The sequence below is a fragment of the Cydia amplana genome, chromosome 17 (assembly GCF_948474715.1).
Source record: "Cydia amplana chromosome 17, ilCydAmpl1.1, whole genome shotgun sequence".
NCBI lineage: Eukaryota > Metazoa > Arthropoda > Insecta > Lepidoptera > Tortricidae > Cydia > Cydia amplana.
In genome coordinates, this window is record NC_086085.1 from 14,373,518 (window position 1) to 14,400,389 (window position 26,872).

General features: G+C 38.2%; 3 protein-coding genes across 5 annotated transcripts in view; 2 read left to right on the forward strand and 1 right to left on the reverse strand.

Annotated features, from left to right (window-relative positions):
• Positions 1–3,271, reverse strand: part of LOC134655853 (cyclin-dependent kinase-like 1) — a 42,869-nt gene extending 39,598 nt beyond the window's left edge. The window contains exon 1 of the mRNA XM_063511343.1: positions 3,139–3,271. Coding sequence (XP_063367413.1) covers positions 3,139–3,206 — 68 coding nt within the window. The 5' untranslated portion in view covers positions 3,207–3,271. The remainder of the gene's footprint in view (positions 1–3,138) is intronic.
• Positions 1–26,872, forward strand: part of LOC134655832 (molybdopterin synthase sulfur carrier subunit) — a 226,791-nt gene that overhangs the window by 129,243 nt on the left and 70,676 nt on the right. The window lies entirely within an intron of this gene.
• Positions 5,602–26,872, forward strand: part of LOC134655827 (cell growth regulator with RING finger domain protein 1-like) — a 47,315-nt gene continuing 26,044 nt past the window's right edge. For all 3 annotated transcript variants that reach the window (XM_063511313.1, XM_063511312.1, XM_063511311.1), the window contains exons 1-2: positions 5,602–6,041; positions 9,458–9,597. In XM_063511313.1, the coding sequence (XP_063367383.1) occupies positions 5,944–6,041; positions 9,458–9,597 (238 nt within the window). In that variant the 5' untranslated portion in view covers positions 5,602–5,943. The remainder of the gene's footprint in view (positions 6,042–9,457; positions 9,598–26,872) is intronic.

Below are 26,872 nucleotides of genomic sequence, written 5' to 3' on the forward strand. Positions count from 1 at the left end.
TCTCTCGAACGTCAGCAGCGCTCCTAGTCCTAGCGTCACTCCAGTGCATTAGAGCCAGCCATACTCAACTTGCGGCCTTAGCTCTTATGCTTATCTAAATTCTTCCTACTGCCTTGTTTTAAGCAATGACCATAATTATAACTCTTTACGAAGGCAGTGTAATGTAACCAAATAACATGAGGAAGGAGCCCTATTTTTTCAGATATCAAAGCACTAGGCAGTGTGGATTTCTTGATTCCTCGAAGCCCCACGCGCGAAGTCGCGAACTGTAACTACTATAAAAGCTATAATAAAAGGGCGTACCGGACCGCGACCTTGGTCTGGTTCGGGGCCTGTTCGATCGTGTGTTAGGTGGTCCGCCGTACGGCCGTTCGAAAGCGAGAAAGAGGTATGCTAACTGGATCAATGTCGCGGACGGTACGGCCGTCTGTTACAGTTTAAAGCCATAACACACTACCGCACCGCACCAAGGTCGCAGTGCGGTGCGATTGTGTGTTATGGCTTTTAGAAGAATACGTACGTCTCAGAAACGTTTTGGGGCGCCCTTAGCGCCCGATATATTCCACCTTTCATTAAAACTGTGTATTTCACAATAACCGACAATCCCCAACCGGTAACGGTAAATAATAGGTATTATGGAATTCAATAAGTCTCCGTCCAACTGGACTATATTCTGATTCATTTAAAACATTTAATTTACGAGAAATAGAAAGCTATACTCATAATTTTCATCACTTAAAATATATAAATTTAAAAATATAAAAATTTGTATAAAATTAACGAAAATATAGAATACGTATAAAACATGTATAAAAATAGAAATGGTATGACAGAAGATGTCAAAGAAGAATAACATCTCAGAATTTTTTAAAGCGTTGGCAACAGTAAGAATTCGACCTTTTCCGAATTAAGCAAAACCTACATGGAATAAATAAATAAATAATAATTAGTTTTGTGAGTTGAAAATTATAGACCGAGATCCGAGCCTAAAAGCACGTGTATTATTAGGTCCCATTTTTGTAGATGAGTAGATAGGTACCTATTAGCTGCATTTAGGGTTGCCAGATGGTCGGGATTCGGCGGGATTCTCCCGATTTTTAGCATGTGTTCCCGATTCCCGACAAAGTGAAAATTGTCCCGAAAAACAGCTTCACGTTATAAACAATAATTTCAAGTTCCGAACTGTCGTCGAGCGAGCAAGCGACCCGCGTCGAGCCCGTCAGCGCGCGCGCGTGGCGAGAGTGGGCAGAGCAGCTGACGTAATGCCAATAATGTAAAATATCGTTGTTTTTATTAGTTTTTAATACAATTAATTTAGTTTGAATGGATTTTTTCCCGACTTAAAGCCCAAAGCCCAAAATCCCGAAAAATTTATATTTTTTCCCGATAATAGCGCCTTTCGATCTGGCAACCCTAGCTGCATTATGTTTTTTTATAATCAAAGTAAACTACGTAGACGTTAGACTATATGTCAGTTTTGAGTTTTGACACTGTCAGTGATTCATGGTACGGGTACTGTTCTACTCCGATAATTTATTTTGTAAATAACTGACAATTGTAACTACATATTAAACGTTCACACAAGATAATCTTTAAAAACTTTCATAACCACATACGATAGGCAATTTGACAACAACATAAGCGAGCGCGTCGTGATAATGATTCAAACAAATTACTAAAACCATTTGTATTAAAATTAGATTATTTTTGTGATTTGTGTCGACACGATAGCATGCCCGATGTCACGTAGTGTTGTTTAATTAATTGCCTCTTAATTAAGCTTTAATCAGCGAGGAAATGCTGCCAGTATCTATGCCCCAGGGGCCCTCTTTAGACATAGATTTATAGTTTTTCTTTTTTAAGTAGTAGTTTTAGTTTTGTAATTAGTTTTAATTTTATTAAGGTTACTTTATTGTTAATTTATACTTATGTTGTTGTTCAATAAAGATTTCCCAATAAGTTGAAGCTTTAATGACTTGCTGTTTAGTATCATTTAAGTTATTTTTCACCACACCAGCTCGGAAAGGCTTACTTTGCACTTCAAAAACCGATAGCAAAGTTGCATTTTATTCACATGTGAGGCAAAGTAATCAAATACAAATTTTGAGTTGTTTTCTTCTGTTTGCTGGTAGAATTTACTTTTAAATGATGATTTTGGGTGATAAATATTTAATAATTGCCGATAATTAGCAAGAAACGGCGCAGGATCGGGAAAAATGGTGTGCTCTCGTTTCGGAGGCCAAGATCCTCTTTGGGTCGCTGAGCCGTAATAGTTAGTTAGTTAGTTAGTTAAATATTTAATAACATTCATTTGGATTTGATTTGGTTTGACATTTAATATTTGCTTCGGGTTGGTGTGGTGAAAAGTTTTGTGTTTCACTCGGGGGCAAATTTTGTTTAACCCTCGTGCTTTGAAATCCTCGCAACGCTCAAGATTCCATTATTCGAACCACTCGCTACGCTCGTGGTTCAATTCTGGAATCTTTCGCTTGCTCGGGCATCAATATTAGCACGAGCGGTTAAACAACAACATACAAGAAAATAAAAAAAAATTAAAATCGTTTATTTCAGACTAAGTATGTCCATAAAAATGTTAGTTGTATTACAAACTTAAAAAAGGCTATGTTAGTTAAGAATCAGCAAAAACAAACAAAAAACAAAATTAATTTAAAAAAAAAAGGTTCCACTGACAGGAGCAGGTAGTAGATATTTGTAAGCTACAAAACATCGCACCGACTCGCACTCGCTACAAATTTCCAATTATTAGGGATTCAGAATTTAATACCTATATGCAAATAAAATTGACTCAGTACAGTACCTAGTTACTTTATCATTTAATTTAGTATAGCTCACAACAACACAATTAAAGTACCTACGTACCTAAAATATGTATAATATTTACTGATTTGTGTTAGGTTCCAAATGTACACCACGCCACCACCACCACCACACACTACCAGTACACCAGTGTGAGCTTCGAGCAAAAAGTTAGGCACCTAAGTAATCCAATTATGATTTTCTGTAGCAAGCCGCCTAAGCGAGCGCTTTTAGAGAAACGCCACGTCATAGAGCAAAGGAATTACAGAAAACAGAACGGAAAAGCAGCTAAAAATGTAGTCGTATAACATGAAATCTCACCTCCTCGGTAGCAAAGGCAGGTTGTTACCGAATAACCACAGCCGCTTATCACCGAACCATTTCTCCATGCAGGACGCCACGTTGTTCCACAGTTTGAACTTAGAACACTCCAACGAGTCCAACGTATCACTCATTCGCGTTCCCGAACGAACTCTGTGCGCATTTCCCGCCAAAATTAACCACGAATTACGTAATGTTTTTTTATGTTTTTTTTAAGCACTGAGGTGTTTTCTTCGTGAAAGCTGCAAGCCTTTTAGTTGTAGTATAGAGGGATATCGATCGAGGTTTTGTTTACAGTTTGAGTCGGGCTGTGTACATGACAACCGCGGTGGTAGGGTAAAAATTAGACGCAGAGCAACCGTACATTTATTTCTTCAAGTTATCTAATTTTACGAAAAGTGTAATTGGGTAATTCGAAGACTTTAAAAAGTTTTTAAAAGTTTCTAAGTTTTCGATGTAAGTAGACTAACACTATGGATGTAAAAGTCTGAAATAAACAAATTTTATTTTATTTATTTTATTTATTTATTTAAAACAGAACGTTGAACATATCCGAAAATGGACTCTCAAATTATGGATTTAAGGATGCTTTTGAAATTTAAAAGAAACATATTTGTGTACAAATAAGTACCTACCTACTTAATAAAAGTAATAAAGTTAGAAAACAGTAAAAAAAAAAACTAGTGGAAATACATAGTTTATTATAGATAGAAATTACAATGTGTTTGTTTTTAACTATGTCCAATTTCATTGGATAGCTCCTGGTCTATAACACTTTTACCCAGCCTTAGCCATGTCAAATCGAACTTAATAATCGTAATAGGTTAGGAATGGTCTACTTTTTCTTGGCTTACGTACCTTAATTTTATGAAATAGGCAGTACCTGGGTAGTACAGTCAAGGTGGTAAATAGGTATCGATATACTGTAAAAGTGCCAAATATATGTATACACGACCTACCTACCCTTACCCTACCTATATATTAAGGGTGCCGTGTGGTGCCGGCATCAGAAAAGAATAGCACCACCCCATCTCGTCTCGTGGGTGTCGTATAAGGCGACTAAGGGAAAACTGGCGACAGATATGCATATGAGCAAGGCTCGCCCGTATCCTTAGCGGGGACCTTGCTCACAAGAGCTGTGCGCGCGCCACATCGAAAAAAAAAACCTATATTAAGGTAGTATATATGTAGGTACTTAAACGAATAAGTAGGTATATATTTTTTACGCTCTGTCCAATTAGATTCTAATTAGAAAACCATACACCGACTAGACTACTAGAGTCTGTTCGAAAAGAGAAGAGTCGTGGAATGTATTGGGCCCCATACATTCCACGACTCTTCTCTTTCAGCACAGACTCTAGCTGTCTATTATTCATTTTCACACGTGTTTAAAAAAACTAGCACGTGTAAACAATAGACGCAATAAAACCTCATACGGTAGGTACCACCACAGACATTAATGTCATCGCTGACGCTTGATTTATTTCTATGGGTACCACATACATAGGTACATGTCGTTTATGGGAGATATTAACAAGTTATAATGGTATGCCTCCGGTCCGTAGGTACAGTCACCTGCAATAATATGTTACACAACGAAGGCCGCAAAAATATCTGACACGATCTTTTTTTGTAGAGCCATAAGAGCGGTCACATATTTTTGCGGCCCTCAAAAAGTACATATTATTGCAGGTGACTGTACCCAAGGTCGTGCTAAAGTTAGCACTAGGCACTAGTAACTTCCGCAGTTAGCATCTACGTACTTTTTGCACGCTATCAATAAGGGGAAGGTTGATGAAATACCAAAGTTGAACCTGAAATGTAATTAAGCTATAAATAACTATATTAGGTCATTTATACTGAAACTTAGCGAAAACTTTGGGGAATCCTTTGTTGATAAAATGTTAAGTGTGTGGGAGTGGAAATGAATTAGGTACGCAAATAGGTATAATTTTGAATAGGCACCGACTTGAATAATTTATTTTAATCATAAAAAAAATGTTATTTAGTAACACATTCTGTATAGGTAAACTTTGGAAGGTATAGCTGGTCAAGCAGATCTTGTCAGTAGAAAAAGGCGGTAAATTTGAAAAATGTAGCCGCGAGGGATATCGTCCCATATTGGTCCCATAGAAAAATTGAATTTCGCGCCTTTTTTTACTGACAAGATTTGCTTGACCAGCTTTAACAGCAGAGCACCCAGTTACTACCTACCCCAAGTTCTACTAGTTGAGAGTTCAAGTGTTAAAGATCACTAGGTGCCATTATCTATCGTGTGTAACGTATCCAATGATAATAATGAGTCAATTTTAACCGATTGTGATTACCATTTCATTATTCTTGCGAAATAGCATTGAAACACAAAAATGCGATCACGCGAGCCCAACCGGCTCGTGACTCGTGAAGTGAACGCATCCGACGCGGTTGTTTTGTTCCGTTCACGTTTTGCTGGCCGTCGAACGAAACGCCACCCACACCATTCTGTCAAATCGTGTCAAACGCAGCGGTACTCGGTTTCGCTGTGGCCGTCTTATATTTTAACACGATCAATGATTTTGTTATTGTTGTGACCGCACGAAATGAAAACATTTCAGACGTCGCGTAGTTAAAATAGAATCAGTGTTGTCCTAAATTGAAAACGTGTTAAAATTGTCATGAAATATCCGTTTTGGTTTTGCAAAATAGATCGTTTGGCAAGGTCAAGAAAGTCTGGAGTGCGTGGGAACTGATGCATTCTGTTGTACTTGTTGTAGTTTCTGGTGGTTTGCAGTGTTGTGTTGTTGGTTGATAAGCGGAGTGTTCGCGATGGGGTCTACGGGGCTCACATTGGCAGACTTGCCAAATATTTTTATTATGATCGGCGCGCTGGTCGCGCTGTTCGCGATGCTTGTTATACTCCTCAGGTGAGTCACGGGAGTTAAATTTAGATGTTATTTGTTATGTAGGCTGCCGCTAGCTTTGTCTTCTTAGTAGTTGTAGTCTTAGATAGATTGGATTAGCGCATAAGCATGTTACAAAAGATAAGCTCACAAAGACATGTCATAAGCTTGTGTGACGTTTTAAAAAACAAATAATCATCTGGTGACACAGTCTGGTGAGATCTGGTGACCTTAGGCATTGTTTTAAAGCCAATATCACATTAGCATAATTATTACATGTTTTTTAACAAATTACCTAGTTAACTATATTTTTTACACATGACACCTATATGTTTTGCTCTCCATAACAAGTTTTTAATTATTATGGTTTCAAATATTTTATTTTAAAATATTTGAGTAAAATACTATATTAAGCTGAAATTATTTAATAATATCAGTATTTTGTATATCAGTATATTTAGATTCTTTGTCATAAAATCATTTGCAATTTTAGTATATACAATTGGATAACTAGCCAAGAGCCTTGAGCGAGTCTTATTATTTAGATATCTTAACACCACAATGGGTTACCTCACACTTTTGAGGAGTCACATCACACCCAGCTGCCAAAGTGCATGGCTACTTTATGAATTAATTTCATTCCCATTCATAATGCTGCCGCACTAAGCATAAGAGCAGTAACTGATTTTGAAATCTCTTTCGATTGTAGACATTTCGTACAAGTAGAAGTTATACATTTGAAAAAAAAATCAAAATTTCTTATGCTTAGCGCTGCTGAATGTGTCCATTCGATTTTGCAGGTCATTGTACGTAACGCTATTCTTTATTTTGATCCTGATGATGATATCCTATATTAATAGTTAAATTGCCACAATTTGTCTAACTGATCTGTCATGTTAGGAAAAAAATGGTACAAAGGAGAATGAAACTGTTTTTTGTAAGAAATTTGCTATGATTTTTTTTCTTATAACTAAGCAAAATAAAAATATAATAAATATTTAGCTAATGAACTTATAATACTTTAAATATTTTCAGAGCAAAACTCAAATTTATTTTATATACAGGGTGTCCCAAGAAGTAGTGATATACTGAAGCTGGGAGGTAGAGGACCTAGAGGGCTATCTGAATCACCCCCATGTATGTTCCGCGATTTTTCGTATTTTCAGAGTTATGATTTTTTTTAATTTTTCACCTATCGCCGAGTACGATGAGATTTTTATTTATGGTGACGTGAATTATTGCGGTAGATGCTTGATTTTTTTTGTGTGCTAAGCTGATAGATAGGCCAATTCAGTATGGCAACATTTACTATCGTTAGATCTCTGAATGGAATTAAAAAAAAATTGAATGCCAAGAAAAGATAAAATTACCCAGTATGTTTTATTTTTCTAAGCACCCTTGAAGTTGTGAACATACTGGGTAATTTTATCTTTCTTGGCATTATTTTTTTTTTAATTCCATTCAAAGATCTAACGATCATAAATGTTACCATACTGAATTGGCCTATCTATCAGCGTAGCACACAAAAAAAATCAAGCATCTACCGCAATAATTCACGTCACCATAAATAAAAATCTCATCGTACTCTGCGATAAGTGAAAAATTAAAAAAAATCATAACTCCGAAAATACGAAAAATCGCGGAACATACATGGGGGTGATTCAGATAGCCCTCTAGGTCCTCTACCTCCCAGCTTCAGTATATCACTACTTCTTGGGACACCCTGTATATAATAACAACCGTCTGAGAGATCATCAGTATCAGCTGGTGTCTCGCAGGTCCTACAATAATCCTCATAGACACTTTTTTAGCAACAGAGTGGTCAAAGCTTGGAACAAACTCCCAGAAGACGTAGTATCAGCCCAAAGTGTCAATGAGTTCAAGAACAAATTAGATAAGCACAATGCAAACTCTACTCAACACGGAAAACTCTGTTGATGACTCTGGATACAGGCATTATCAGTTATTTCAACTGCCTGCCTGCTTTATAAATAATAATAATATATTATGTTCTTATTTATTAACTTCAACGTGGTTGGCATTTTTTTTCAAGTGATCCCTTATCACTAGAAGGTTAAGAATGACTGCTGTTATATTACTATATAATGACAAAATCTTTAGTACTTATCTGTGTTTTCAATATTTGATAATAAACTATCACTCTGTAATTACATGTTGTAAGAGATAACTCGTTATCAACACTAAGAACCAAGAATATTATTTTTAATGGTCATTGTGTAAATATTTTTGTCAGTTACCCGTTTACAACTTACCAGAATTTATTTAATTTCTTCTTTATCATATCCTCATGACTGAGGGACGTGACGACTGTGGACATTCTTCACCTGTGCTCTCCGAGGCGCTCTATATTGGGCCCGGTGCATGGCCGTATTGCAGGCAACATACCACATTTCGTTGGTAACCCAGCAAATTAGTTTCAACCCAATGTTGTACCTACAAGTGTTATTCACCATCACAGAAATTATAATTACGCAAAACTACTAGTTTTTTAATTACTTAATCACACGTACATGCCAAAGTACTTATTCAAATATTTTTAAACGTTTTACACTTGAGCAAAAAACCCATGTTAAATGTAATTATAGAGGGGAATTATATGACAGGGAATACCCTAATTCGGGGCCAACATTGACTACATGGTATAACTAATAGTATTCGACTATTAGTAATATACTTATTCTGTGGTTGGTATGACTGGTCAATGTAAACAGTTTTAGCAGTCTGGGTCATTCCACGAAAAAGTATTCCACTTAACTGACTTGCTTTACTATTGCCGTGGAAGAACCCGTTTGATAATGCTCATTGCGAATAATAAAATAAATTGCAAGCTTTAATGTGTGATGAAAATGGCAAAAATCCTTCCTAATTACCTTTTCTGGTTGGTTGGAAATACTCAATTTAATTCAATTTTAAGACGCCAAAGTCACCTTCAAGAGTAACATCGTCTAAAGCTGCATCTCCGTAAGAATGTTTGAATGTTACTGCCCTTCGCGCGCGAAGTATGAGATATTTCATGGAGACGAGACGAAGTATGAGATATTTCATTGAGATGCGCTGGCCTGCGACGTGGAACACCCAGGAACGTGTGGAGCAATCGGGGCCAGGGTTCGAAAGGATAATTATCAAAGATACCTAGTTATCTTGATAATTATCGTGATTGTTATGCCTGATCATGATTGATTTGATAATAACCTAAAATTAAAAAACTAAAATACAAAAAACGCGCCAATCTATCATTGAATTCACAGAAAATAAATATAGCACCATCCATACCTGGGATAATTAACCGATATTTATCGGATAATTATCGCGTTAATAATTATCAAAGACTCTAATTATATGGATAATTTCGAACCCTGATCGGGGCTCCCATATGATTGATGCAATGCGTAATATTGACTAAGTTACTTTTGTTCTAGGAACATGGAGTTTATCGGCATAGTGGGCGAGGGTAGGCACCACGACGCGTGGGCGATGCAGCCCCCGCGGCTGCTCATGCAGCGCGTGCACATACCCTTCACGTTCAAACTGGAGGAGAACCACTCCATAGGCTACAGCGGTAAGTTTATTTATAAGTTTATTATGTTTAGTTTCTTTAATTTTTTCAGCATTTCGTAAAATACTGGTGATAATGGAATGCACGGGCCAAAGCCAAGTGCATTTCATATTCTATAAATTTTCGAGAAATTGTTGGTCATTTTGAGTTTGGTTTAATCCGGCACAGACAACATATATACTTACTTTATGAATCCGGGTAGGGTGTGTATTGCCGATGGACGTTGATTCTGTGTGTTAGGGAGCTGTAGATCATTTTGAAGGAATTTTCTAACTATTCGACATGTGTTCAGAATTACTCCTTTTTATTATTATAAATGTAAAGCTGATACGTGCACATCAATGTCCACTTGTGTTTTGTAGTCTACGAAAGTGTTCATCGAGTTTGTTTTTAAAAGAGTTTATCGAGGGTGCACTGATCACTGTCTCGGGCAAACTGTTCCACACTTTCACTACGCGGTTAGATAGGAAGATCCTTGAATAAAACGTCTAGAGGGACTCTAGGACCTCCGGCTAGTTTACAGTTTGAAGGAAGTTGCAGATGTAGTGTAGGGACGCCTGACCAGAAGCAGGCGGGCTGTCGATCACGTGTCGCGTTCATTCAGCCCAGTTCCCCGAGGTTGGAGCTGCAGGTACTGGCCCGGCGGCATTCCCACACCATTCTCTTCAAATCTTCCTGTTCTTCTTCTTGAAGGAAGTTAGGGGAACATGGAGTTTATCGGCATACAGACCCCCCCCCCCCTCTTCCCAGCTACTCATGCAGCGTGAGCACATACAGTGACAGTTGCGTTTCGTTCGCTACGGAGCGTAAACGATTGGCATGTGCTAGTCTTTCGACTGGAAGATCTTTTTCGCTCATATCATTGTATTGTTGCAATATTTTTTTCTAACGTTCAAAACTCTGTTTTCCGTTAGTATTATCGACACTAAATCGCGTATTTCTGTAAGCCACCTGCATCTAAAGTGTGTCAAATCTGTTAGCGCAGTTAGCGCATTATTCGTGCAGATTCGAGCGGCACCTAACCGTATAAGTACAATATATTTCCCTTCACACCAAAACATCAACCCACTTAAATAAATCGAATTACTTGTTTACTATTAATCAAGCAACATTTTAAACACACTTATATTAACTTCACTTCTAACTAACTAAATTACTAAGGGCGTCCGCTAGCTGGCGCGGTTGCACGGAGCGGGTGAGCGGCCTAACGAAATATAATAGTATAAGCACCGGTTACTGGCGAAGAAGCGCGCAACGGATTTTCTCCACAATGGTACAGTCGCCATCAGATACATCGGAGCGCCCGAGGTGATCAAAATATCTGAACACGCATGTAGTGAGGCCACACAGCTGATCACAGCTGATCAGCTGACAAATAGATAAATTATAATTCTTTTCACGCTTCAATAATAATTGGCATTCCAATGTAACTCGAGACGACACAATAAATATTATTATGATTCATTGCGATTTTCCACATGATTGAACTCAGACAAAGGATGTAAATTAGTATATAAGGCCAACAGTTTCTATTAAAGTATTCATTATTTACCCGACTATAGTGGTGTTACTTTCTGCCCTTCATCCTCATATTTCATGGCGACCCTGCCAGTCGGGGTGCTTAAGGCAGCCCCAGTTTAGACGCCGCCCAGTAGCCCAGCCAGCCAGCCACCCAGCCAGCCAGCCAGCCAGTCAGCCAGCTAGCCCAGCAGCATAAAATAAATACACGAACGAAGATCGCGCCGACCAGCCCAGCCAAGCCGAACCAAGCACCAACCCGAGGTCATGGACAGCCAGCCCGCTAAAACCTACCAAAAAGGAAAGGTCATCATCGCTCCGAAGGAGGCGTCCAACAGCGCAAGCACTAGCCAAGCTAACAGCGGCACAGTGACAATGATAACGATAACGATAACGGTAGATACCACGGGACAGAAAACCGCAACAAGATCAGTCCAGTGGGCCACAAAACAACCTGGTTTTCAACGTCGACCCCAACTACCAACCCGGCCGGACCACCAACCGCCTCATGGACATAGCAGAGTCAACACTTCCAGGAAGCAGAACCGAAGCCGATACGTATGCCGCAGCCAAGCGAACATGACGACCAAAACAGCATCGAAAAACATAGAAGACGAAGGAAAAGAACATGAAAACTAACAAGTAAGCAACCACACCAACGACTTAAGATTATTAATTTGTTTTTCTCGCCTTATTAGGATTTGTCAGTTAAAATTATCATTAAGTATAATATTAATCAAATCCATAATTTATCTATCTATGGGAAGATAGATCTATAATCACAATAATGTATAATCTATTCTTTAAACATGCAGATCCGTCTGCGAGCGATATTCCAAATTCTACTATCTATTTATCTATTAATAAAATTATAATTAATTTACGATTACTACTTTATGACGAAAAACAAAACATGAATACATGTTAAATATATATATATATATATACATACCTATATTATTTTCTACACAAACTAAAATAGTCTTAGCCGTAGAGTTTCCGACAAACAGCAAGCAAATTCGTATTGTACGAAGGGTCGGCCTGAAAACCAGCGTTGCAGTAGGTAAGCCTGCTGCAACACATGCTGAGGTTCGCTCCTTTTTAGCATCATAATTAAAAAAAAAAAAACTTATATCTACATGTAAACAAATTAATTTGTGCCTATTTAAGTTTAATTCTAAGGCTTGTAATGTTTTGTAGCATTGCCTGTAAACATTTTTCAATGTGGTGTTAAATAAAAAAATTTCTATGTCTATGTCTACATGTTAGTGCAACAATGCATTCAATAACTATCTTAAAAATGTAATGTTAGAAATAGGCATGTAAGCAAATTATGTATCCAGGTAGCAGTAAGACTTGTTTATTTAATCTTTAAGAACCAATATGTATACCGTAGAATTAACACATATACTTGTAAACCAAAAATAGTTCTGTAAATGTACCATTTTTGTCTCAAAAAAAAAGGAGAGAGTTGTAGTGAGGCCACACAGCTGATCACAGCTGATCAGCTGACAAATAGATAAATTATAATTCTTTTCACGCTTCAATAATAATTGGCATTCCAATGTAACTCGAGACGACACAATAAATATTATTATGATTCATTGCGATTTTCCACATGATTGAACTCAGACAAAGGATGTACGAGGGGTGTTCAAAATATTCTCGGTATGAGAATGAAAACAAACAAGTACGAAAAGTTTGATATTTTTATTTTTCAATATACTCCCCCCCTATGTTCATACACTTAAAAGATCGATCAATTATTTTTTTTAATCCTGCATAAAAATATTTTTTATCTTTGGTGTAAAAATGCTCCTCCACTGCCGCCTTCAATGCTTCATCATCGGAAAATTTATTTCCACGCAGATCCTTTTTAAGATTGGGGAACAAAAAGAAGTCGCTGGGGGCTAAGTCCGGACTATACGGTGGGTGAGTAATAGTTTCAAACCCACATTCAACAATAGCTGCCTTGGCAATATGAGCAGTATGGACGGGGGCGTTGTCATGCAGAAGCATAACACCTTTGGTTAACTTTCCTCGCCTCTTTTCTTTGATTGCATCCTTTAATTGACGTAGAATGTTAGCGTAGTACTGTCCTGTGATATTTACACCTTTTTCTTTATAATCGATCAGTAATACTCCTTCACAATCCCAAAATATCGTGGCCATGACCTTGCCAGCTGAAGGGATGACCTTGAACTTCTTGGGATGAGCTGAACCCTTAATGTGCCACTGCATGGACTCTTGTTTACTCTCTGGGTCATAATGATGAACCCAGGTTTCATCTCCAGTAACTATTCTTTGCAGCACCTCATCAGGATTTTCACCGCACAGGTCAATAAAATCGGAACAACAAGCTACACGCATGTCTTTTTGAAGCCGAGTCAGCATTCGCGGAACCCATCTTGCACTTACTTTTGACATATTAAGATGGTCATGGATAATATCATGTACGGTACCAATAGAGAGATTGGTTACTTGTGCTATAGATTTTACCTTCACTCGACCATCTTCCAATATAAGTTTTTCCACTTTATCAATATTTTCTTGTGAAGTAGCTACTACAGGCCGGCCAGGTCTAGGGTCGTCTTCAACACTCTCCCTTCCACGTTTAAACTCGCTTGACCACTTTTGAATGGTAGATAAAGAAGGAGCAGACTCACGGTAAACACAATCCATTTCCTCTTTTATGGTTTTTTGATTTTTACCCTGTTTTGTCAAGAATTTTATCACGCATCGATGTTCTAATTTAGTTAACATTGCCAATTCCCACATGATGTTCATGTTTGTTCAGCAATTGCAGAAAAACAAAAGAACATCTCGGTTCGAATTATACTTTTTTTTAATGTCAATGAATAAACCTTAGCGGCCAGTAACGAAAGAAATTTTAGAAGAGGTTGTAAGATATCAATACTGAGAATATTTTGAACGCCCCTCGTAAATTAGTATATAAGGCCAACAGTTTCTATTAAAGTATTCATTATTTACCCGACTATAGTGGTGTTACTTTCTGCCCTTCATCCTCATATTTCACGCACTCAAACGTCATGACAGTAGAGGCGTGCTCAGATATTTGTGACCAGCTTGGAAGCTCCGATATATCTGATGGCGACTGTACCTGCGTGCGTCCGCTCCGTGCAGTCCGTGCACCCGCGCCAGCTAGCGGATGTATTAAAATTTTGCTAGTCTATTTGGACCTACTTCGAATAGTCGTATCGATTTTAAACTTTGCAAGTAGGTACATATATTGAGCTGATCTGTCGATGGAGCCAGAACATAATGGAACTCAATGGTGTAGGCCCCTCGTGATTGGGCTCATATGATTCATTTTGACGAGTCCAATTATCAGGGGGCGTGACGTACAGTCGGCAATAAGTATGTTTTTAAAAATGGAATTTTTGTCAGAAACTTACGCTCCCTTCCAATGCAGTTGATTACCGAGTTAATACGAAGAGAAATCATGTTGCACATCAACTCAACTGTGTCACTGCAACTGGGAACATGTTTGTTTACATGCTAAGTAAGGCCCTATACCCGTTTTACTGCTCATCCAATATTGAACCTTTTAGAACCAGTAATAAAGTTCACTTTTCCCTGATTAAAAAGGCGAGTTACGTTACGAGTGTGCGTAAGTGAAAATTGTATGTCCAGTTACACGAATTTGCTAATTGATACCGATAGCGGTCACCGTGTGACCCATTATTGGAGACAATGGATGTTAGGAAAATTCTAATAGCTACACTAGGGTTGCAAAGTTGCGAAATCTTGAGTTAACTTAGTGTTCACCTAAGATTATTAACGGAAAATGAGCTTGGAGTTTTTTAATTTGAAAATTGAAATGTACGTACGAAATATCCTTTTAATACATATTACATTCAACTTCAACTTCAACTTCAACTTCAACATTTATTCAGCAAATAGGCCACAAGGGCACTTTTACACGTCAACATTGAATTTACATAAAAGCAAAATAATAATAATTATACATCAACAATTATTAAATACAACTACAACTACCAAATCAAACTAACGTAATACAATTACATAGAGATGTATAAGGTCTCTTAATGTCGAATTACATAAAAAAACTATAATAATAATATTAAAATAAAAACAAAACAGATACATGGAAAAAAAAAATCTAAACTTATTTAGAGGTGTAAATGTCTCTAAGTGTCAGAACTAAAAAATAACATAGTTTATCAAATTATCCTTAGAGATGTATAGGGTCTCCAAGAGTCACAATCCTGTATGATTAACACATTACGAGAAAAAAAAAAACATACGAGAACCGAATGAGGCGTCTCACTGCAATTAAATTAAAAAATAAAGTTACTAAGTATATTCGTGTTAGCTTAAACAGACCCGTCTCCACAAACAGCACCCGTTCACGAGTACGACGCGTATCTCAGCCATCGCCTCCCTCACCCTTCATTCGGGAAAGTGGCGACCCGATCAACGACGCCACCGTAAGCAAAGACTTTTAAGCGAGCATGACATGTTCAAGCTACCGGCCTATATTAATATTAAAATAGTGATAACACTTAGCTGTGAGACACAGCATTTTGTGCTCGTATGTTACATAAAAGACGGTATAGCTTCACATAATTACTAGCCTAAATTGACTTAGAGATGTAAAGGTCTCTAAGTGTCCGAATCATTAAAAATATAAGTATGTACAATAAAATAAAAATAATAAAATGAATAAATACTTAGGGATGTAAAGGTCTCCAAGTGTCAGAATCATTAAAAATAAAATAAATAATTACTTAGAGATGTATATGGTCTCCAAGTGTCCAAAACTAAAATTAAATTAAACAATATAATCAAGCGAGAACATGATTGTCTCATGTGTCAATTCTACTGGACACTAGCATATTTAATTTACAATGAAAAAACAATATTTATTGAACTCTTATCATACTATCGAAATCAAGCTACAGGCTTAAAGGCATCTCTATCGTGTATAAAATCATTTACAGTGTAGTACGCCTTACTTAACAAGGAGCGCTTAATGTGTGACTTAAATTTGGTAAGTGGTAAATTCGCTATGTCAGTAGGGACTTTGTTATAAAAACGTGTACAGTTCCCGACGAAAGACGTACTAACCTTACGGAGGCGGTGGGCGGGCACAGCAAGTTTATGTTTGTTTCTAGTGTTATAGTTATGGATGTCACTGTTAAGCTTGAATTCGTGGATGTTTTTCCGAACATACATAATATTCTCAAGTATGTATTGAGATGCAATGGTAAGAATGTTAACCTCTTTGAATTTCTCTCTCAGAGATACTCGAGCGCCCAGTCCATAGATGGAACGTACAGCTCGTTTTTGCAGCACAAATATTGTCTGAATGTCTGCCGCTTTTCCCCACAACAGAATTCCATACGACATAACACTATGGAAATAACTAAAGTATACCAGCCTGGCCGTCTCTACGTTTGTTAGCTGTCTGATTCTCCTCACTGCATAGGCTGCTGAACTGAGTTTGCCGGCTAGAGTGGCTATATGTGCATGCCATTGCAGTTTTGAGTCTAAAGTGACTCCCAGGAAAACAGTTCGATCTTCAAATTCCAGCGTATCACCTTTTATTTTAATCTTGCTGTTAGTTACCTGCTTGACGTTAGGTAGCGTAAACTTGATGCATTTGGTTTTCTTGGCGTTCAAAAGCAAATTGTTTGCCGTAAACCAGTTTACTACGGTAGATAGCGCTTCATTAATGCTATCGAAGCTATTTTCCTTTCTGTCCACTTTAAATATAAGGGAAGTGTCATCTGCGAATAACACTATATTATGTCTATCTTGCACAACTTTTGGTAAATCATTAATGTATACCAAAAACAGGAAGGGACCAAGAATTGAACCTTGAGGCACTCCGAGGGCTACCGGGGACCCCGCTGATTGAGCTCCATTAATAACTACTCGCTGAGTTCTATCCGAAAGGTACGATGAGACTAGGTCAAGGGCACTAGCCTTTATCCCATAGCGGCTTAATTTTCTCTTTAAATTTTCGTGATCAACGCAATCAAATGCCTTTGACAGATCACAGAAAATTCCCACAGCATCTCGAGCTTTTTCCCAAGCGTCAAAGATGTGTTTTAGAAGTACCGCACCGGCGTCAGTAGTAGATCGACCTCTGGTAAAACCAAATTGATTGCTATCCAGCAGTTTATTTCTGTTGAAATGTGACAATAGTTGATTCAGAATAAGTTTCTCGAACACTTTGCTTAATGCCGGTAGTATTGAAATTGGTCTAAAGTTCGCTGGATCTGTTTTCGTTCCTGATTTAAACAGCGGGATGATTTTACTATGTTTCATAATATCTGGAAAAATACCAGCATCAATGCATCTGTTGAAAATCTCAGCCAAGTATGGTGTAATCGATTCAATAATGGAATGTAATACTTTGACTGACAGGCCCCAAAGATCTTCTGTTTTCTTTAAATTTAATGACCTAAAAGTCTTAAGAACAGTGTTCGGAGTGACATATGAAAATTTGAAGATTTCTGTACATGCCGCCACATTTGTCTTCAAAATTTCTTCAGCGACGTCTGGCGATGAATTAAGAGCCTTTGTCGTTTCTACCGGTATATTCGAGAAAAACCGCTCAAAATGATCTGCCACTTCACGATCGGAACTTACAAAGTGTCAGCAAGTCATTATTAATACATAACATTTTAACGAATAAATTGAAGCAGACCATTGACATCCCACGTACGTAACGGATAGTAACAGTCTTGAAAGAATGGTCACAGTCATTGCCACGCGCCCAACGGTTCTTAACCAACGTTGACAGTCATTTGACCATTAATGTAATGACTCTTAATACAATGAGATAAGGTCTACCTATGGTCAGTGAAGTTATGCCATCGTTGACGGTTAATTTGACCATTAATGACTCTTATTGTAACGAGATAAGGCTTGCCAATGGTCTTTCCCGTGTGCTTGTTGTCAGTACGAAAAACAATTACTTTTTGTCTGTCTTGGGATCTTATAGAACGTTGTCCAACATTTTTTACGTCGGCACAAAACAATTGGTAACGAATATTTGGCTCCGCTACATTTTGGTAAAAGTAGTAAAAAAAACTACTTTTTTTACCACTTTTACCAAAATGTAGCGGTTTTCTTTATTAGATAAGTTTTTCGCGTTCGGCTTACCAAGTTTCTAGCCCTTCAGTGGGCTCATCCCAAAAGCTAATAAATAGTTCACAATATAAACCCTACAAAACCGGATGTATACAAGAGAATAGGTTGTAAATTGTAAAGACATAGTATTATTATTTGTTATGCATAGCTACATGATTCACTTGATGAACACAATCAAGTACTTACCTAATTAAACAATGAACAATTAGCATATCGCATACCAATTCATCGTAGTGTTTGCCGTTACGTAAGTAAAAAAGGTGCAAATGGATTATTGCATCAAGGTCACATATCAGTCGAATATGCACTGACGGAAAGTTAAACCTAGTCTTCTGCCATATTTCAGAAATAGTTTTCAGGCAGTGGCGTTACAAGCCGCGAGTTAGTTCGCGACTAGCCGTGAGTTCCGTGACAGAAACGACGCTGCAATACCGGTCGTAACATGCGGTTCCTGACCACATCATAGAGAGCTTATACCTAATACATACACACCCAACACCAAATCACGTGTTTTTGGTATACCTAAATAATATAAAGTACTGATTCATAAATATGTATACACTTTTGTTTCTTATTTTAATGGTTTAAGGTTGAGTATTGAATCGATATTTAAATTTATCATTGTCTGTACACAGGAAGTTAAAGGTTTAGGTTAATAACTCACCTTGATTCCTTAAGAATTTCCAAACTAAATACATACTTGTCACGAACGAATATGTAAAGACGAATTAATACGAGAGACTTATTTTACTACTTATTTCCATAGAAAATAACCAAAAGTATAACATTTTTTTATAGCTTGGGTATGGTGACAGCTGTCATCTTCGTATAATTTAAAACGCACAATTGTATTGAGATGACAACTGTTACCATCACCAAGCTATGTGAAAAGTATTGTAGTAGCCATAGTAGGCGCTTGTAAGTTCTGCTATGTGCGGGATTTAAAGAAAAAAAAACTATAATTAGTTAATTTTCAGTTCATATTTTAAATAGGTACCCAAATAACTTTACTACTGTTATGAAAACATTTCTTTCAGTGCACGCCATAACAGTCTAACAATTACTCATCTCTCTCTTGACGAGCGGATACATGTGTACATGATATACATTGTTTTTAAAGTTGACACAAGCTGTTTCAACATCACGAAACTTAACAACAACGTTTTGTCCTGTTCATACTAAATACACCACTTGTAAACCTTAATACAACGGCATAAGGTCCACAGATGGTCAGTTAAATATAGCTGTTAGTACTTACAGATTCACAATAGATTTACCCAGTTAAAAGTAATGCGAGACGGACATAATGCCCGGTTTTGACGCCATATTGTTTCTTTTGTACATTTTCTACGGCGTTTGGTAAGATGTTTCGTAATTCTGTTACAGCGATTCCTTTGAAAACAATTATGCTGGCCTACACGCATGAGCACGTTAAAATAACGCACAATAGCATACGATACCAGGCGTGTCTCACTCCGCGATTTCGTCGCTTTGCTACAGGTAGCTAAAAGTACATTCGTTCGGCCCCAATTTTGGGGAAAGCCATAAGCCGCGCGTGGCGCTGTCGCCACCTAGCGGCCATATCTGTGCTGATCGTAACAGACGCGTTTTGTTAGAGAGTGAGTCTTCTGTACTTAGTACTATTATTTATTCTGTGATGACTGATGATACGCAATAGGAAGACGAAGACCAATAGTGAAAAGGCGGGACGAACTAGAGAAATATTGTGAAAAGTGCCGGGAGTGTCCATTGGATAGGCCCAAATGGCGGGAAAGAGCCAGCGTTTGCCTATAATTCTAGATAGTTCTAGAAAAATTATTTCAGGCTAAAAAAACATACACTTGCGTGTGGTGTGCGTCTAACATTTCAGCGCACGTGCACGTGCACGTCTATTTCTATGCAGACATCATGACTACCGAACCGACTAGGCCAGACAGGTCGTCTATCTTATCTTATACCTTTAAACGAGCAATTCTTGTATATATATTTACATATTTATTTATTTATTTATATGTATATATATTTCGGGGATCTCGGAAACAGCTCTAACGATTTCGTATGAAATTTGCTATATGGGGGTTTTCGGGAGCGTAAAATCGATCTAGCTAGGTGTTATCTCTGGGAAAACGCGCATTTTTCAGTTTTTATATGTTTTCCAAGCAAAGCTCGGTCTCCCAGATAGCTTATATCTGGGAAAACGAGCATTTTTCAGTTTTTATATGTTTTGTCTGCCAGATATTAATTATAAGGTTTCCAAATACTAACGATGTTAGGAAGGGAACCAATCTGAATCAAAACGCCTCATAAATGTGACGTTATCTATGAAAAGGGACCTTGTTGTGGTTGGCGGTTACGCCATTATTAACGATGCTCCGATATAAATACAATGCCGCGCGACGCTGTGCGGCGTAAGCGCCATCGACAATAAGGTCCCTTTTCATAGATAATGCCCCAAATGTGTTCCAATTCGATTAAATGTCGCTGACAACTTGTCAGTGACAAGCAATAAAATATTTATTGGCATGACTTTACAGTACAAAGCAATGAATTCCAAGTTTTATAGCGAAGAAAATGTAAAACTGGGACGATAAAAATAAATACGTGTATTCAATCGGCAGTGTAATTTTACTCTATTTGCTTGTTTTTATCGTCGTAGAAGATTTTCCACTGACGAGTAAATAGTTATTTGTTTTACAAGAGGGCAAAGTTGTTGTTTAACCGTTCGTGCTAATATTAAAAGTTGAAACCCGAGCAAGCGAAAGATTCCAAAATTGAACCACGAGCGTAGCGAGTGAAACACAAAATTTTGCACCACACCAACCCGAAGCAAATATTAAATGTAAAATATCAAACAAAATCAAATTCAAATGAATAGTATTAAATAATTATCGTCCAAAGCATCATTTAAAAGTCAATTTTACCAGCAAACATAAGAAAACAACTCAAAATTTGCATTTGATTACTTTGCCTCACATGTGAATGACTGTACATACAGTTGCCATCGGATATACCGGAGCGGCCAAGGTGTTCACAATATCTGAATTCTGAACAAGCACTCTAAAGCCTTGACAATAGAGGCGTGCTCAGATATTTGTGAGCACCTTGGCTGCTCCGATACATCTGATGGCGACTGTACATGCAATTTCTGTCACATGTATAACCAAGAGTGCTCCGAGGAATTGTTATTAGCATTATTCCCTGCCGCTTCTTTCCGCCATCGCTCTATGACTTTTCCATCTCCACTGTCTCCACCACGTAGTTGGTTGGCTGTGCTCAACTGTACGTTTCTCTAAAAACTTGCTACACGCCCAGCTGGCTCCTCTACACGATGGGCCAGCGCCGGCCACTCCAAGAGACGCATTTATGCGTTAGAGGGAGCAAGTGATATTGCTATCTCATTCTACCGCATGGCTGCGTCCCTTGGAGTGGCCGGCGTTGGCCCATCGTGTAGAGGAGCCATAAACTGTGGAAAGAACTGTCGCCCGCGGAATTTCCGGACCGACACGACCTTCAAACCTTCAAGAACAGAGCGTACCCTTGGGGGTACGCTCTGCTCTTGAAGGTTTGAAGGTCATGCCGGTGCATGCCAGGTGTGTGATATGTAGTCAATGTTGGCAATGATTACATATCACTACATACATGGTATAAAACAGCGGTCGGCAACCTTTTAACAGCCAAGGGCCACATAGTAGTTAACGAAGTTGACGCGGGCGTACTGTGTTAATATTTATGACTTTATCAGACATTGTCGTTTGTCAATATTACATATATTACATTACATTACAATAGCCAGGGAGGCTCGCGGGCCGCAAGTGACAGGTTCACGGGCCGCGGGTTGCCGACCGCTGGTATAAAATAAAACAAAGTCGCTTCCCGCTGTCCTGCCTGTCCCTATGTATGCTTAGATCTTTAAAACTACGCAACGGATTTTGATGCGGTTTTTTTTAATAGATAGAGTGATTCAAGAGGAAGGTTTATGTATAATTTGTTAACCCGTGCGAAGCCGGGGCGGGTCGCTAGTATATTATATATTACTTCGTAGAGACGGGCCTTACGGGCACTACAAAGTGGGCAAGTTTGTTTTCATTGGGGGCGCGAATGGCGTTTGTGCACGTTTGTCCCCCAACTTAAATGCCGGCAACGCTCTTGCAACGGGAAGACCGTTTAGTTTAGAGAACCTTGACGTAGACAGACTCTAGCTACGTTTTACCTTAGTATATAGTCTATGGTTAGTATTGGTCTATAGACTCTATAGGTATTACAAGCAAACAGGTTCGCTCGGCTGTTCGGAAAGGTGCTAACCTAACCTCCCGCCGTAAACGAGTTAGATGGGTGAAAGTCAATTTGAAATAGAAAGTGAAGTCACGGCTTACCCCTTCCATAGTAAAACGAGTAGTACTAGTACATCCACGTTGAATATAAGTATCGAATTGATAGACCCTTATGCGTATGAAGGTCGAAAACATCGTTCCCATCGCATCAGTGTCCCATGTCCCAAAGTCCTACATTTAACACAATTCAGTTAGAGTCTGACCAAGTGTAATAGCAAAATCATCATTAATGTCAAATTTCTTTATAATGACACTCCCTCACTTTGTTCCGTTCAAGTCGGTGCACAAATAGCGTAGACGGACTCTATGTGTACAGAATTTTCACTGTCCGTACATGTATGGGCGTAAACGAGACGCATGAGCGACCGACATCATTTTGATGTCACAAGTCACAATGTAAATTTAATTTGATGATTTGTAATTTTGATATTTGAATTGGTCTCATGATCCCAAACCACAGTCCACGCTAAACGAACGCAGGCGTGGCTCACTCCGCGTTTTCGTCGCGTCGCTACAACTGCTACAAGTACCTACAAGAACATGCGACCCACACCAATTTTGGTGTTTAGCCCTAGTATAGTTGCCGCGCACCGCTACGGAACGGACGCCTGCTCGCGCTTGCGCCACCTAGCAGTCATATGAGTCATATCTGTCGTAATAGACGCGTTTTGTTTGGGAGTGAATCTTCTGTACCTAGTACTATTATTTATTCTGTGACGAATGTCTGAATGTGGGATCTTTATTATTGGTGGGTGCGCGCGCACCGGCGGCGCGTGCGTTGAACTCGCCATCGAGACAGAGTACATTCATGTGAGTAGTTTATCTTCAATTTAAACAAATGCAGCCGGCAAACAGTAGCACAGAACAAATCATAGTACTAGGTACAGAAGATTCACTCTCTAACAAAACGCGTTTATTACGACAAATATGACCGCTAGGTGGCGCAAGCGCGAGCAGGCGTCCATTCCGTCGCGGTGCGCGGCAATTACTAGGGCTAAACACCAAAATTGGTGTGGACCCCACATGTACTTGTTGGTACTTGTAAAAATTAAAAAATCCAGCTTTAGGATTATAATATAATAACTCGATTGTAGATCACTTAGAATTAGATAACACTATCCTTTCAGCTTAGTCTCTAGAAATGTTCCACTCTGTATGTACTAGCGAATAATACAAATAATAGATTGGTCCTCTCAGTTTCCCGCTGTATGCGACAGTGTTGCAACGCTTTAAGGTCATTCTACGGGCTGGAAAACTATATTACTGCACACATCTGCTCATGTAAACCATGTCTTATTAACATACAATAAGGTCGCTTTTGCGACGAGATAATTTTAGAGCTTGTGAAATTCATTCGTATATAGGTAAGATAAATGGTTATGGACTATGGTTCTTAGAAACGTGGGGATTGTTTTAGCGGTTAGTTAAATGTTAAATACAATGACAGTGCAGCTATGTTTATTTACTTATACAAAGTATGCTATTTAAATTATTCTTGATATAGACGTGTACGTAGATATGTATGACAAAGTTCATACATCGGGAAAATTACTAAGAAAGCCGATTGCAGTCAAAATTATCAAAAAGAAAATGTAAAATATAGGCGCCTTTCTCCTTCCGCGTGAAAAAAAAAAAGGATTAGGACCTTCTCCTAAATTCAATTTCCGTCATATTTTCTAATATGTGGGTTTATGATATGATTTAAGTATACGTGTACTACCTGAATTTAAACCAATAAAAATACACAGGGACATGATTTTCGTAAAAAGTTATCGAAGCGTATAATTACCCATAAAACCACAGGCTTCCATTTCTGGGTACCATTTAACAAATTATATGTCTCGCACTATTATATTATCGAATATCGACCGTTATCTGCGGCCATGTTAATATTTAATAGGCAATCGAAATGTAGGTATTCATTACCGTTCGATCATCAATATTTATTCATAGGGCTATTCGAAAGTTAATACGAAATATGGATATTTATCGAAACGGCTACTATGTCTACTCTATACCGTTTAGGGCCACCCCACATCTAGCGTCTTTCGAGTGTCGGCGTCTACAACTCTATGGCCGCTGCTCGACGCAACTGCGCAGCGACGTCATTTTCCATAGCGCTGACCAGACGCCGGTAGACGCCGACGCTCGAAAGACGCTAGATGTGGGGTGGCCCTTAGAGTCTGTGCGGAAAGAGAAGAGTCGTGGAATGTATGGGGCCCAATACAATCCACGACTCTTCTCTTTCCGCACAGACTCTAACAGAGGGCGAGGCGGTTGGGAAGTAAATAGTCTACACTACAGACTGGTTGAGGATTTTAGGATCATGTCAATAAAATTATAATTGACCGAGTGTGAACAAAGGTCTCCGCTTCAGCTTGCGAAAAATTGCTTTCGTGTGTCCGGATGTCCTACTCTACAGGTCGCAATTCTCAAACGATATTCGTGAAATTTTGTGACCAAGTATCAGACTATCAGTAATCAAAGATATTTTTGTTGATTCATTATTTCAAATTTCAATTGGTAATTGTTGTCTACTTAAGGTACCGCATGGAAGGTGCCTACATACTACCACAGTATAATAAAGAGTACTAGCATACAGAATGGACGCTCCCTGCCTCCCGTTGAAAGTGCCGCCCACCCGCTGAGACCCGCTCTCGGTTACCTCACAGTTACCCTGCAATGTCTTATCTCACTCACACAAGCATGGTACGCATTCACCTACACGAGCTTAGGCTGTGTGCGTAGGAACGCGTTTGTTTCATACATTTGATCGCCAGTGTCCGAGGTGTGATACTACTAAGTAACTCGTAGGCATATTGTAATAACAGGTTATGACTTTGATTTGGGTTTGTTATAGATATCAAATGACACATCACCCTCACAAACATCACAATTGACAACAACAGATCATATTTCCATAACAAATCCAGATCAAATTCATAACCTATTTTTACAATCAGAATACGCCTCACGGTCTCAGGAAATAAACAATTGTTAGAATGAACGGAACCCTCAGTCCTAAAGTACGACACATTTGACCTAATGTATTTTCTCAGTCTTCCTTTTATACATACACATTCAATTTCGTCCGCTAATTTTATGACGGAGTGGAACGCAAATGTGTGACTCACTTGAATCGCGGTTTATGCAAATATTCTCGGTTGGGAAGCCTCGACAAAAATAACTTTTACTTCTCTAATAAAATAACAGATAGGCCTTTATTTAGACTTTATCTTAAGCAATTTTTATTTTTACCAAGTGGGTATGGTCAGGGTCACAGTAAAAGCATCAATGACTCTACTGAGCTGATATTATTGAATGCGTTGTATCATTCATTCACTAAAAATCGATCTTAAAAATATAGCCTATGCCTATACTAATGAAATCAATCATAGTTTTAAGATAGATTCTGGTTTTCTTAAAAAAAAACCGCGTTGTCTGATTAATGTTGTAGTTCTGAATGTGTGTAATAGTTTAAACGATTTTAAAATTTATTTATTTTTTTATGTAGGGCATCCATCCTGGTTTTACCTTCCAATCGCTTCAATTGTATCCGCAATTTCGTTTCGCCGGACAAATATCCCGCTCTCAAACAACCGAGTTGTTTATGCAAATCGTCTAAATTGTGCACAAAATTAGCTACGCAAATTGAGCAGATTTCATACGAGCGCTGTTTTTGATTCCTTTGTTCCACCCAGTTAACCAAGTTTGATAATTGGTTATCTATGTAGAGTTGTAGACCATTTCTTCCGCAGAGAAAACCAGTTGTATGAGTGGAATTGTTTACCTATGTATTAATAAACATTGTTAATGTATGGAAAACTCTAGAAATATTTGACTATGCTATTTATTTATTTATTTATTTAAAATTTAAATCAGGCAACAAGGCACATATTGGCTTACAGACTAAAGTTCGGTTTATTAGCATTAGAAAAAGACTACGCGATCTTGACGTATCTTTTTAAAAATCAGTAACTATTACTTATGAAAGAAAAACAATGTAAACATTCGTACGTACGCACGTATATGATTCATAATTGTTAAATATTTGCCGTGACTTATTTTTCAAAAGTGTTTTACAATAAAAAAACACGTTAAGATTATTTACCTTTTTTCTAATGCTGAAATACGAACTATAACATAGGTCAACATAACCTCTACGCATTTTATGAACTGGCGACAAAACGGCGTGGCTCTGTTAAATCGGCAGCTTTCAACTGACTAAATTATTCGTAAGTCTAAAGTAGGTTTTTAATGTTCTTCTCAAGTCCTGCATTACT